A 14,774-nucleotide genomic window follows, 5' to 3' on the forward strand; every position below is an offset into this window, starting at 1 on the left:
CATTTACTGTGTGTAATTAAAAAAACCCGTCAAAACTGAAAACATTCCTTTAATTAAAGCCCCCATAGCCACAGTTTGTCATGCTCAGTGCTTCTGCGTGTTGTTAAATGATTCGGGTTTGATTGCTGAGAAGGCAGGCGTGGGGGTTGCCGGAGATTTTAGGGTTTCAGATATTCGGATGTGTTTGGCTGTGTGCTGTCGCGCCGCTAAAAGGACTTTATCCAAAAGCAGAGCCCTACTCGTAGCTAGAAATCTGTTAAGGTCGCTGGAATCAGGTTTATGACAAATAGAGGGACTGCATCAATACCTGGGAGAACAGAAGGACGAATGCTCAGCTGTTTAAAGGGATTAAAACATCATGAAGCATAGCGTGGGATAACCTCGTTCCTGGGCCAGGGTTTCTCCTGTTGCCTGGTTGAAGAACACCCTGTCCGTCCCTGTGAAGCATCACTGCATAAATCTCTTCTGCCGGGTCCCAGCATCCGAGGCCGCTTGCTAAATTCCAAGTTGTGCTTGTTAACTGGCAGTGGTGACACCGAAGAGATGCCCCTCTGTCACCAGCGCTCTTTGTTGCTTTTGTTGTTTGTTCAAAATAGCGTTAGTCTGCTGAAACTTGATGATGGTACTTACAGCTTTAATGCAGGGGGAACAGAGGGTTGTCTTCCCTTCCCTCTCCGGGCTGGGCGGCAGGAGCGGGGTGTGATGGCTGGTGTTGCCTTGCGCTGCTGCAGGAGCCTTCACCGCTTCCTGGAGCCTTTTATACCCAGCGATTTGTTCTTTTCAGTAGAGCTCTTCTGTCAAAGTTAAACTGCTTTTAAATCATGTGTACAATGGCACTTTTGTTGGGGAGGCCGGAGCCCTTTTGCTTTCAGAGTGGGCCTCGGGAAGAAAATCTGACATTCAAGGGCATTGTTCTGCTTCCCATTCAAACCTGGGCTCGGCCTCTCCTCCCACTTTCCATGAGTTTATGCCAGTTTCACCAGTGTAACACAGACCGTGCCCCATCGGTAGAGAGACGGAGCAGGAGGTTTGGAGGGATGGCTCCTGAGCTGTGTTCTCCTCTCTTTGCAGGCTTCTTGTATTTATTCCGAAGGGGATAAACCGCGTCTCTTTAAATCAGCTGCCTTAGTTTTCTATTCAACAAACCAAAGACAGTAATGCGTTTGTTTTGGAAAGGCTTGAGAAGACACCGGGAGTTAATAATGCCCTGGAAAGGTCCCTCCGCAGCTACAGCGAGGGCCATGACAATTGCAGGTGTGCTGGAAGGGCAGTCTAGAGCTCTTAGAGCTAAAACCGGCCTCTAAATTCATTAGTCATTAGTCATTCGTTTGTTCTGGAGGCGCCTAAGACTACTAGAACGAGAGCCAGTAACAAAGCCTTTATTTCTGCTGGTAGATTGTATACCGTGTTTGTCAGTGCACATGAGATTACTGGTTTTGTTAGTTTAGCCTCGTTCGTTTTTCCAGCGATGGGAATTGTAGCTCGCAGGTGCTGCCCCTCGGCCGGTGCCGTGAGGGCGCTTTTGGACGCTCCCACCCGAAGCCGTTCTGCAGATAAACGTGTCTTTGTGTTAAATTCTTCCATTACAGCTCTCTCCTGCTCTTTCTGCACTAGCCAAGAATTAGAACAAAAGCCGAGTCTCTGTTTAGTGTCGGACCTTGGGAAATCCATTTCTGTAAATAATTGCTATAACGTTCCTACAGTTCTTACATGCTGTGTAGAATGTGTTATGCTGGGCCTTGCCCAACTGAGCCAAATCTAACCTGAAGTGGGTTTTGTTTTATTTATTTTGTTGTGCAGTGTCAAAGAAACACGGCAAGCTCATCACCTTCCTTCGAACATTCATGAAGTCGCGCCCAACCAAACAGAAACTGAAACAGCGGGGGATCCTGAAGGAAAGGGTGTTTGGCTGCGACCTGGGAGAGCATCTCCTCAACTCTGGCCATGACGGTAAGAAATGATCCATTCCGGAGTTCTTCCTCTCTTGGGAATCTTACTTTGGGGTGGTCATATCTAGCAAAGGGCGAGTTGGTACTAGCGGAGAAACGCGTAGCCAGAATCGACGGCTGAAACATAAATTGAGGCTGATGCTAATAAGAAGCATCGTGGTTCGAGGTGGGAGCACTGAAGATGGATGGAACCACTGAGGCTGAGTTCTCAACCTCTTGAAGGCTTCAAATAAATATTAGGGAGGTTTTTTTTGCAGGGGAAGAAACTTTATTTATGTGTCAGCGTCAATGAATAATTAACTGTATGTTAAATCCATCCATTTCTCTAACTCAGTACCTTTGTATGATTTTAGCACAATTTGCAGTGTAAATTCTTCCTCTGCCTTTTCCCTTGATTTCACTAGATTTACAGGAATTCACTGGAAATTACGTTTTGTCACACCTTGCTTTTCTCTGTTTCTCATGGTGAGTTTTCCGTAGCTCTTCTCGGTCCCTTTCGCCTTCCCACCAGCAGTTTGGGGAGGCAGCAAAGTGCTGTCCATTCCAAGAGAAAATTAGACAGTTATTACTACTCTTCCTCAGATGGAAGTGCTCTTTCCTGCCCTCTCACCGTGACACCTCCAGTCCCGGCTGTGAAGGCGGGGGGATACCTGCCTGGGACTGGAATTGTTTCACGGTTGGTGAGCCGCGGGCATTCCCGTGAACAGCCCGCGCTGGGGGCTGTTGAGAAGAGCAGCGTGGAGCAGCCGGGGCTGCAGCCCAGGAGTTGAAGCCCCGAGGGAGTGAGTGGGGGGTGCAGCATCGCTGGATGCTGCCTCTTCCGTCGTTTTGCTCCGCGCCTAACGCAGTAGGTTTTGCAGTAAACCTCTTAGGCCAGAGTTGTTAATCTGGGGTCTCCCAGCTTTTGCGTGCAGCCTGAAGGAGAAGTGACGTGACGTGTGGGGTAGGAAAGGGGTTTCTCGGTTCAATTATGTTTTCAGTGGTGCTTCAGGCTCCTCGTTCACATGAGCGCCTTTTGGAAAAGGGATGGCAGAGGGTGGGGAGCTGTTTCGTGCACTTTTTCCAGCTGATTCAGTTGGTAACAGCAATGTGCGCTCCCTGACACGGAGTGTTTTACTACCAGTCGGTGGATAATATGAGCTTGTTCTTATGGAATCAGGGCTGTGGCAAGGCTCATCGGCTTGTTAATTGGAACCAGTAGAGGTCTTTATTGCTGGGGCTTGAAAAGCATCCGAGAGCCAGAAACTGGATGGTTTGGAGACAGAAGCAGACAGTAACCCGTGTAAGAACTGCATCAGGAGTAGGTAATTTACACCGCCGGGTAGCTATGGAGCTGGTTTTATATTCATGCTGTGGGAGCAATCTTGGAGGGCAGGAGACGTGCCAGCAGAGTGAGCTCATTAATGGGAAAGAGAGAATTCTCTTTCATCCCCAGCCCTCCTCCTGTCCATTTTAGTTAGGCACAAGTCAGCAATAATAAAAGCTTTTCCCTGCCCTCTGCGCTGGCTTCTCCCCCTGGCTTTACGGGGCACACGTTTTATTTAGCATTAGAAGGCCCATCCTGTGCGGAAGGGAACTGTTCTGACTCCACTGGAGGCTCCTGTTTGACAGTCTCTGGGATCTCACTCCTTGCTCTGGTCCCTCCCATCACGTGCGACGGGGGACTGTGACCGAGCTCTGCTAATGAGGTCTCTTCATCTGAGGAGTTACCCGTTGCTTTCACCCTTGATTTAATAGCTCTTTCCGAACTCCCTGGGGTGAAGCAGATCCAATTCGAATGTTGCTAACAGGGGCACGTCTCCATTTCCTGCAGCGGGGTTGTTTTTTTTCTGTGTGATTCAGCTCTCTGACCTGTCTTCCAAGTGACGTCAGCCCCGGGATTGGTTTTGCGGAGACGTTTCTGGGTTCCTCTGCATCGAGCTCCGTGCATGCACGGCATTTTAAGATTCCCTCATTCCGTAGCGTTAACATTCCTCACTCTTGGAGCCAGCTGCAGGGCTGAGAGCGGCACAGGGGACCCTAAGCTGGGTTAGATGGAGCAAAGGGGCCGTCCTGCTCCTTCACCTCAGAACCAGAACATCCGCGAGTATTTCTATAGGAGCACAAAGTACCGGAGCTGAAGTCTACGCGCGGTACCTCCTGGTGAGGCTTCGGGATTACCACACAAAGCATCTCGGTTCAGAAAAACAGAAAAGAACCCAATACATTCTTAGATTTGTTTATCTTAGTGCTGGTTTTGACAGGTTGCTGCCCAATACCCAAAAAGGTACAGCAGGACTAAAGGAGAGGACGACACTCCCCACAGTGGTCGGAATGAGTGGGAAGTGTCCTGGTTTGAGGTAAAACAGAACCAATTTTCGGTAATTTTACTTTTAAGGTGAGCCTCTTGTAGCGCTCTGAAATTAACGGCCTGTTTTTCAGACAGTGCCCACTTCTGGCAGATTAGGTCTGGTGTTTATAGTTACTCTGGCGGGGAGAGGGGTTTTAATGGCCAGCCCAGCCCAAACCACGACACAAGGCCGTCGCGTGCTCCTCAGAAATGCAATATTGAACCAAACTGGAGTTTCGTTAAGAATTTTATTAATTACCAGCTTTGGGAACGTGGCAAAACCTAAATTCTCAATAATTTGCTGTGAAACAACACGAGCGGTTCCAATTTTGCAGTCCTGAACATCTGAAACGTTGTCTTTTGGATAGGAAATGGTGAGAGAGGAGCAGTCCCGGAGGATCAAAGGGGTAAGGACACAAACTGAAATAGGTTTAACGTCGTCGTACTCCGCGTTGTTGCGGCAGCTGGCTGAGCTGAGATTGCTGTGCGAGAGAAGAGCGTGTTTGCTGTCGGGTGTCGGTGTCCCAGAAGGGAATTCACAGACGCAGAGGAAATGTTTTGCCTCCCGCAGCGTGCTGTCTCGGTGAGCAATCCCTCTCCCTCCGCGCCTCTCTGAAAAGGAGAATCAATCGGGGTGAGCTGTGTCGGAGGAGAGCGATGCCGAGCTGTTACGGAGCAGGATTCCCAGCGATACCGTCCTGCGAAGCTTTATGTTCAGCGTGCACCGGGTTCTGACCCAGGAACGCCTTTCTCTCGGTTTCCCTGAGCTTTTGAGGTCAGTCTCGTGCCGAGGCCGAGCCCCGGCTCTTCTGAAAGGCTCCTCTCAGGCCGGCATGACAGAACGTGCCTCTGCTCAGCCTCGGGGCGTTATGTGTCTGTTGAGTGGAGTTTCTCCGGAGGGGAGGGTGGCTGGGTATGATGGGGTGAGTGGAGCAAGCAGGCTGGTGTTGCTGCTGCCTTTTCATTTTTGGTGAGGATGCAGTTTGTCATATTGTTAATTGACACGGAAGTACCACTGCAAGCAGGTACGGGGAGGGAAGGAAGGATTTCAGATGTTTACAGCGGCAGCGGTAGGGATGAGCACTGCACCTGGAAATCTTTCCGTGTGCCTGGTGATTCACGCTGGGGATTGCGGTGATTCATAGAATCACAGAACGGTTGGGTTGGAAGGGACCTTAGAGATCATCTCGTTCCACCCCCTGCCCTGGGCAGGGACACCTCCCACCAGCCCAGGTTGCTCCAAGCCCCAGCCCGTTGTTGGCAGTGCCCCGGGTTTGCCGGTGTTTATTCTAATTCCGGTTTGTGCTGACGCCTTGAGCTCTCCACGCAGTGATGGGGCCCTTCTGCGGTGGGAGTTACAGCTCCGCGGGGTGTGAAACCCTCCTTCCCCAAAGGCCCTGGGGACACCGCAGCAGCGAGGGGAAGGAAGCGCCATTGTCCGGTTCCTTCCATGAGGATCCGAGTCACGGGCAGATAACAGGAGTATTTTTCAAAATCATCTGTGTTCCGAGCTGCTTTGGAAAATGGGAATTGTGCTCCAGGTCACTGGGCTGGGTGGACATCTGTGTGCTGCTTCCAGTGAAAGTCTGTCCTTTCCGTTCCTCTTCCCTGTCCCATCTCAGCACTGAATTACAGGCTGGTGCCTGCAGGAGTAAAACCAGTTTTGATGTGAGGGATCTTCTCTGTTGGGTGTAAACGTAGCAAAGGTTGTGGTGATGCTGCCTTCAGGTATGTTGGTTTGTGCAAGACCTCTCCAGTCGGCTCGAGTCACCCGACAGAGCCTGCCTTAAGAGGCCCGTCTCCGTTTAATTTTAGTGTGTTATTCATTTGTTGGCTCCTTCTGGGTTTTGAATACGTCCCCCGCCAGCGAAGCGTCATTTGGAAGCAGACCAAGCGTGGTAGGGAGTAGCTGTGAGATGTTGCCAGTAGGTTTGGTGCTGTTGGCACCTGCCGTGCCAGTTTGGTTTATGGAGCTGCGAGATGCAGCCAATTCAGCGTAATCCCTGTCTCCTGACCAGGCCTTCTTCCCTTTGTAGCTAGAGAGATTTTTTTCCCCCCTAATTTTTTTTTTTCTCTCAAAGGAAACCAAATAGAACTTAAATTTAGCTCGACCTCAATTAGAAAGGATTGTGCTTGCAGAGGCTGTGTGATTTTCGTGTGGGAGCTGGTTAAATGCTGCATTGCAGCATCTGTCCCATGTCCTGCTTTGTGCCTCAGTATATTTTGAAACGTCTCTCCACAGCTCCCGAATTTCTGAGGAGCGCAGGAGCCGGCAGTATCGCCATTAGCAGGGGCTGGAGGGGAGGGGGGTTGGAAGCTGGGCAGGTTCTCAGCTGCCTCTGGCGCCCAAGAGAAGCCACGTTGCTCGTCTGGGAGTGAGGAGCGGCGAGCTGCAGAGGAGGAGGGATTTACTTTACCGTGTGCTCATATCGACGGTGATCTTCAAGGTCCCTTCCAACTCCAGCCATTCTGTGATACCGCTGGGAATAATGTGCTGGAATCGCTTGGACTACAGGGGATGGGGTATAAAATCCTGGCGGTTCCTTTTCCGTACTGAAAATGTTCCCGTTGCCTGTTACTTGATAACGATGATCATTTCTCTCTTGGCGAGGAGGGTGAAGCACAGGCTAACCCTGGTGTGGTGTCTCAGGTGGTCATTTCATGAGGTCATCCATACAGTACAGTCAGAGGACTTTGTAGGCCAAAAGCACGTGCTAACTTCTGTACTTCTTTATGCATTCGTTGCATTGATACATCAGCAGCTTTCGTAATTGGAAAAGATGGATGTAGAAATGGCACTCATTTCTGATCCACCACTTTCCCATCTTGAAGGGTCTAGACCTCATTTTCAAATTACTAGAAAATACCAGTGATCTGTAACCCACAGGAAGAGGTTATTGCTTTTCGTGCGGAGAAGGTAAATGCCTGTGAAAGGCAGAGGTTACTAAGACACACGATTCTTGCTCTCCGTCCTTCCTGTTCTTCCCAGTTCCCCACATTGTTGGGGATGAAGAAGCTGTGGCTGCCCCATCCCTGGAGGGGTTCAAGGCCAGGTTGGCCGGGGCTTGGAGCAACCTGGGCTGGTGGGAGGTGTCCCTGCCCAGGGCAGGGGGTGGCACTGGATGACCTTTAAGGCCCCTTCCAACCCAAACCCTTCTGTGATTCTATGAAATTTATTAGCAATTATTTTGGACTAGTTGGGTAGGATTAGAGAAAAAATAAAAGGAAAGCTGTGACTTTTCAAAACCGCGTGCAAAATCAAATTATAGCAGCTACGGGATCTTGATCCTGTTACGTACTGGGCGCTAGCAAGAACTATTCGCAAGGGATGGGTTTATTCTCCTGTGCTGGTCATTATGCTCTTCAGATAAGCTCCTTAACGGCACCTTGGGATTTCTGGTGACCTCGCAGCTTGTTCTGGGTCCTCCGGTGTCATCCCTCCCTTCCAGCCATCCCCTGGCCGCAGCTGGGGACGTAGTTGCCTTTGGTGCTGATTTATTGCGGATTTGGGCAAAGGGAGAAGACCGTTACCAGAACAGAGAAACACAAGGCAGGAGATCTCGGGCAGCATCTTGGCAGGGATCTGTAAAAATCTGGTTCCCCTTAGCTCAAGCAGAAGTTTGGTAATCTATATGTCATCTCCTTGGTTCCTGGTATTAATGTGAGGAGTCCCTTTTACTAGCTAATAATTTTCGTTATAATAAGTCTGCCTGGCTGGCTTTGGCCCTTTGCCATCTGGGGAGGGAGCCTTGATTTGGAATTCAGGACAGCTGAGTCTTAGATATTTATTACTTCTAGTTTTTCTCGATGTTTTAACTCTTGGAGGGTGAATTTAACCAGTTTCCACTCTCCGTCTTACTGCTAGGGAAGGAAATTGAACACGCCCAACGAGAATTAAAGCTGAAACTTTGCTGAAAAGTAGAAGGTCGTAAATATTTACAAAATGGTTGCTTTTTTCTTTTCTTTTCTTTAAATACTATTTTTAACTGTAAACACAAGGCAGCCCCTGGAATCCAAGAATTTCCAGTTTACGTTCTGAAGGCTGAAGCACCTTCTCATGATGTCCCTGGTAGGGAATTGCTTTGCTCCAAGATTTCTGCTTCAGAAAGACTTAATTTAGCATTTTCAGAGCTTCCACCAGAAATAGATCCCCAAGCTCTACCTGTGCCCACTGCAGTTCAAATAGCAAACAGCTCTGGGCGGCACGGCATCCCGGGAGCGCGGTTCCCCAAATATGCTTGGAATCGGTATGACTTGAATGCTGGCAGCCACATCAATAGATTTCTGTAAGCAATAATTGCTTGTTCTTATACAAAGGTTTGTTGAAACGCGGCACGAACAAGGTCGGTCGCGTGTGTTAAGGTGACACTTAGATCCCAGCCAGGAAATCGGCCGCGGTCGTTACAATGGGCTGAGGAGAACCTTGGCTGGGATGAGGCTGAAGGTTCATCCTGCGAATGGACCCTCGGGGTGGTTTTGTGCTTTTAATAGGTATTTTCAGAGAATCCAAGCTGACAAGTTTGAGTGCGCGCTGAAAAGTTTCAAACCTCCAAGTAGGTTCTGATCTGGCATCCCGCGTTTACTTCTGTCTCTATTTTTAAGCACTTACATGCCTAAAGGAGTTCGTGATTAGGACATAAATCTGAATTTTGAAGGGACTTGTTTGCATTTCTCTTTTCTGCTAAGACATTTCTTGTGTGACCTTGGGCAAGTCCTTTAAAGTGGGATTTCTCTCGTTTACTCTTGGGCATCTAGTAGTTAGCCAGTTTTTTAAAAAAAGAAGTGGATCCTGACTTCTCCATTGGCACAGCAGGAAAAATAATGCATCCTTACTTATCCACGAATTTTTATAATGGTCTCCTTGATATCTGGGGAGGGAGAGCCATAAATAGAACACGCGGCAAGTGGAGGATTCATGTACAGGGCTACAGCTCGCAAATCGGGGGTGTCTCTTGTGTTGTATTTGGTGTTTGCTGACAAGCCTACCTAGTGCAGGTGTTGAAACGGGAAATCTCCTCCTTCTGCCTCCCTTAATAGTATTTTTCTGTGCGCTACGGTCCTATTGAGAGCACTGAAACTGATTGTATAGTACAGTATAGAGTTGTATAGCATAGTATAGAAATGCATAGTGTAGGAAGGGCAAATCCTACACCGGAATATGTTATTTAGTTAACAAGAAATTGCAGCAGGTCAGTCAGTGCCCGTGAATGAGCACAGGAGACAGCGGCCTATGGATAGGGAGGACGTGGCTTTCCATCGGTAAATATTTTCCGGCACTTGAAACTTTAAAACTTGTTTAGAAGCTGCGTGCCATAGAGATACATTAAACTTTTTCTCCTCCCCAGGTGATTTACTTTTGTGTCTGAGAAATCATTAGCAATTTGTAGTAATTTTTTTGCATCAAAAGCCACTTCCAAAGGACGTGGGCAGCAGGAGATCTAAGCTGGAGCCAGGCGCTCGGAGCTCAAACCCCATCTCACACCCTTTCTGTGGCCTCGGGGAACTTGTCTGGTATCTCCCCTTCCATCTCCACGCTTGTAAAATCAAACTCATAGTCTGTATCTGCCCCCAAGGTGCCTCAAGGGTAGGTTTCTAACACTTGTGAAGCACTTGGAAGATGAAGAGCGTGGTATAAACATGAAATGGTATTTATTCATGTGGTAAGGCGGGTTGTCATGGATCCAGAGTAGCCTGTGAACGTCTGCAGGAAATAACTAAACTCACCTGTACGCATCCCCTGTATTTATTCTGTTCCTTGGTTGGGTTTGCATAATTTCACAAATCTCAACGTGTCAGGCATTTTTGGGAACCGAACGGTGCCAAATTCACTGGAGCACTTCCGTAAATCAGGAAAAGCCATTGTATTCTAGGTGCCTAAATGTGTCCCCGATCTGGTAGCGCCCATGCGCTGCCCTGCGCCCATAAATCCCTGTGACATAAAGGACGGATCCAGCAGCTTGCAAAAAAGTGCAGTAGTTGACCCAAATTGCAGACGAGGAGAGAATATTCCACTTCCCGCAGATGCGTTCTCGGCCGCACAAACTCCTTCCACACAAGTTGATATTTTTAAAGGCCAATAGTTTTGAGCTATTTTGGGCAAATTTCCAAACATAACAGGCACTGTTATTGCTTCCCCAGCTGCCCTCTGAATTGCTGGAACTCGAGATTATTGGGTACGGGGTTAGAATTACAAAGAGGTACATGGGGTCCCCGCGGAGAATTACTTGTTTGGGGGAAGTGGTGGCAAAAAGGGAGAACAAGCTTTTGCAGTTAAGAAAAGAGACAATTTCTGCCTCCCCGTCTTTTTTACCCTGCCTGCAGCTGCGAGAAGAGAAATTCTTTATGCCTGAGTGACCCCGAGGACAGCAGGGAGTTGAAAATTAATTTGCATTTCGAAACACTACAGCTGGAGGGGGAACAAACATGAGAAAAAATGCTGCAGTCCGCACAGGAATAGCTTGTGCTCTTATCCCTCTGTTTTTAACGAGGTGGCTACTGTTTTCCCCTCTCAACTTATTGTAGTAAGTGTAATTGATCTAACCAGGGAAAACTAGCCCTCAGTCCAAATAGGCATGTATTTGTCGTATCTTTACTGCGTTTGTGGATATTTTGTATTAAAAACAACCCCAGAGAATGCGGTGGGTGCAGCCTGGGAGGTTACCAAGGCTCCCGTCTTCGACCCCAGTACAGTCCGGTACCACTTGGGCTCCTCAGGTGCGAGAACGCCCTGGCACGGACATTCCCACAACACGGAGAATGTCGCTGATCTCCCAGGACCTGAAAAACGTGGTCATCTCCCTGCCTGGCTTGACGCAACACAGCGGGATTTATGTTTCTCAAGCTTGAACTTTGCACTTTGGTTTTTACACAGTTTTACGCAGGGTGAGTTGCCATTTAAAAAAAAGTCCAGTCTTAAAGATCAGAGTCGGGTGCCCGGGGCTGGTACCTGCCTCGGGGTAACCTCCGGGTTTATGGCCCCTCTTCCCTTCCTGCACTTCCCCAAGTGCAAAAGTCACACTTCAAATAAAAACGTTGCGTGTTGCCAGGAAATGGCCCAGCTGGTGACAGTGGGCTGGGACTTTACTCATCAACAGCAGAAATAATTTTCATGTGGCTCACTTGGAAATCGGGAAGGGAGCGTCTCGGAGGAGGTTTGCTTGGTCTTGGGCTTCTCTCTCGTACGGTGATTCAAACGGGAGGACGCGGATTTAGGAGTGAGACAAAAGTCCTTAGAAGTCTTTTAAAGTTTGTTTTATTGTTTTTTCTGAATGTGCAGATGATGGTGCGTATAAAATGGGACGAGTGGCCGGTGGCAGGTACAGCCCAGTGAAAAGGAGGTGTGAAACCTCTGCTGGGTTACACCTCCTGCGTGACTTTCAGAGGTGGAGGGAAGGGTTTCAGAAATGAGTCGTTTGAAATGAGGTTCCTGGAAAAAGTTACGGTCTGAATTATTGCACGTTTTTTACTGGTGTTTTAGAAAATACTTGGACGGTTCTTTGCAAAATTGAGTTAAAAATAGGACAAATGATTGGGATAAAAGCAGATGTATTTCTTTGGGTGAAGATATTCATTGTTGGGTTCTTGCATAACCACGTGTTAATGTGGGAAGGGAGACAGGATTTCTTTGGTTAATTTCAGATGTCTGGAAGTTTCCGGAGTCTCAGCTGGTCACAAAACCTCGGGAGAGGGGCACACCCGTGATGGAACGCACCGGGGCGTCCTCTGCAGGTCCCCGTCCTTCCTCACTGTCCACAAGGGCAGTTTCCAGGGAGCTGCCTCCACCGCAGCTTAGGGCTGAGTCTCTCCATTTATGTTCTTGTGGCTCAAAACCCGGCCCTCGACCTTCTGGTGTGTTCCTTCACTCACGTCCGGGTTTTTCATATGCTGCTTATTCCTGTTCCTGTTCCTGTTCTGTGTCCTTGACAGCCGTGGTTATGCCCTTTGGTCAGGCGGTTCAGAGTGGAGCTCGGGACAGTTTATTCCCTTTTCCTTGTTCCTGCCGAGCCGCAGGTTCAGTTTCCCGCGTTTGTTCGCTATGTGTGGAATTCAGCTGCGTTTCAGCGCGCTATGGGCCATTAAGCAGCCCCAAGGCCTGGCTCGTGCCTTCCCCTTATTGCTGGAATATTGTGGAAATGACGCCGCTAGAGGGGAGCTTGATGGGAGGCCTCCTTCCCCAGGCTGAACAAATACCTCTGATCCCAGTAACGTACTAAGAAAATAGAAAAAAAAATAAAGCAAGCCTCCCCAAGCCCAGGGAGGGAACATTACGAAAGATTAAAAAGGGAAAATAAAATGAACCCAAGATGATAGGAAAGGAAATGTGCCTGATTTCAGGATGAATCAAAATGTTCTTCAGAATGAAAACCGTAAAACTTCTGCTTCCTCTTAATGGCAAACAATTAACTGGTTAACAAGCCCTAGGAGATGCAATAAACCTTTCAAAGCAGCTGAGAGATGCTCAGGAATGAGTTGAAAAAATTCCTTTGGCTGCTGTGGTGATGAAACGTGCTGGGGCATTTGTAGACGTGTCCACGTGTCCAGCCTTTTGCGCTTTGTTTCCTGGAACTCCCCGTTATCTGAGGGGAGGGGATGGATTTTGGAACGGGAGATGTGCGCGGCGCCGAGACCCTCACGGCGAGGTTGGTGTTCGAATGTAGCACCTGCCAGTGAGGCTTTGCAGCCCAGCCAGTGAGACGAGCTGGAGTCAGCGGCTGAAGACCATTATTGCTCGGAAAAGGAATAAAACCAAGAGTGAGTGTTACTCCCCTCCTGTTACTTGCCTGGGAACGTGGAACTGGAAAGGGCTGGGTGCTGGGTTTAGTAAACACGGAGGATTGTTGGGGCTGGAGGAGTCCGCTGTGCGTTACCCCGTGCTTGCTCCCTCCTGCACCTTTCCCCAAGTGGCTGCTCGTGGTGGCCGTCAGAAACGGCGTGCCGAGCCGGGGGGACCTTTATGGCTGTTAACACAAACCAAGTCCGGTTGTTATAATTGCAGGAAACCACAGTAATTAATAGAATTTCAGTGTAGGCGCTGCTCCATCCTATGAGAAGAAATCCCCGTCAGTTTCCCGCTGGGATGCACCTGAGGTACCTTTCCCGTTCAGATCTGGTGATGGGGTTGGGATCTCGAAGGCAAAATCAGGACCTGGACACTGAGAAGTTCAGCTGCAGCAGGGGAGGGCTTTATGCCTTAGAGATCGGTACCAGGAAAAGTCACGACGTGATGCCAGAAGCCGCCGTGGGTGGTGGTCTTGGCACACTTCACCTTCGCAAAATTAAGTCTTGGTTAGTGCTGCCATCCGGCCATTTCATTCCGCTGGGAATAGACACCGTTCCCTCCATACGTGTGTATATGCCTATATGTAAATGTGTATTTAGCTAAAGGGCTTGGGACTCGAAGGGGAGAGGGAGGTTAAACACGCGTGTCATTGTCAGGTGTCATCTTTGCTGAAAAATGCAGTCACCGTTCCAGCACAGGGCCTTCACGTATAATTATAGCCCTACTTGAATGTCAGTCACTTCTCCAACCGTGCAGAATTCCCCCAAAATATCAGTGGTGCTGGCACGATATATTTAGCTTAAAGAACGGATCGTCCTGGTAACCAGATTAGGAAATGCATAGAACAAGCCTGCTGGAATTTTTTCAGTGTATATTAATTATTCTAACTGCGCCCAAGATCTTCCATGACAAATAAGTACTTTGGGAAGTGTGTTGTCGGTGCCAAATCCCTCACCTTCCCCCTGTTCTCCCCTGCCCCGGGTCACATTGTCACAACAGGTTGTTGCGTGGCTGAAGGGGTCCATAAACACCGTTCTTACCCTGCCGGTTGTTTACCCGGCCGGATAAACCCCAGCAGGACACGGCCCTGGAGACATGCAGGGGGCATCGCCTCCCAATTAGGCAGTAATTAGGGTGTCCTCGCTGGGTTCGTGGTGGGGGGGAACAGGAGAGCGGGCAGCGGGGGCTCCCTCCGCTGCGTGGGCATCGCCCTTCTCCGACGGCATCGGCCTCCCTGGCAGGAGTGAGGCAGGGAACGTGCTAGTGAGTTAGTTCCTTATTTATTTATTTTAGCATTTATTTTTATATTTATTTATTTTATTTGCTATTTATTTACTTGCTTGCTTATTTATTTCAATGGGTGCTGCTCATTCCAAGGGGACCCCTATTGAGGTGTATGGACCAATATGGACCGTTGAAGTGTTTGGGATTTTGCAGCCGAGCGTTAGCAGATCCTGCCACGCCGCTTCAAAACTCGGGTAAACTCCTTTACGCGGTCCTTTGGGCCTCTCGTCGGGGGGCAGCGGGCAGAAGGCAATGCCGCCGCTGCGGTGCTGAGCCCAGCGTCCTCCCCGGGCTCCCTGGTGAGATGTGACCTCGAGGGTAAGCGTGTAAGCAGCGTCAGTTCGTCATGGGTGGCGGTGGCCATGAGATGTGGGCATCTCGCTGGTCCTGCCTGGTTCTCAGGGAAACCAAAACGAGCGCGAGTCTGGCGTGT

The 14,774-nt window shown here is 49.2% G+C and overlaps 1 protein-coding gene across 7 annotated transcripts in view; it reads left to right on the top strand.

Moving 5' to 3' along the window:
• ARHGAP32 (Rho GTPase activating protein 32) overlaps positions 1-14,774 on the top strand; it is a 254,756-nt gene that overhangs the window by 214,762 nt on the left and 25,220 nt on the right. For all 7 annotated transcript variants that reach the window (XM_063355088.1, XM_063355086.1, XM_063355087.1 and 4 more), the window contains one exon: positions 1,801-1,950. In XM_063355088.1, the coding sequence (XP_063211158.1) occupies positions 1,801-1,950 (150 nt within the window). The remainder of the gene's footprint in view (positions 1-1,800; positions 1,951-14,774) is intronic.

The sequence above is a fragment of the Chroicocephalus ridibundus genome, chromosome 18, assembly GCF_963924245.1.
Source record: "Chroicocephalus ridibundus chromosome 18, bChrRid1.1, whole genome shotgun sequence".
NCBI lineage: Eukaryota > Metazoa > Chordata > Aves > Charadriiformes > Laridae > Chroicocephalus > Chroicocephalus ridibundus.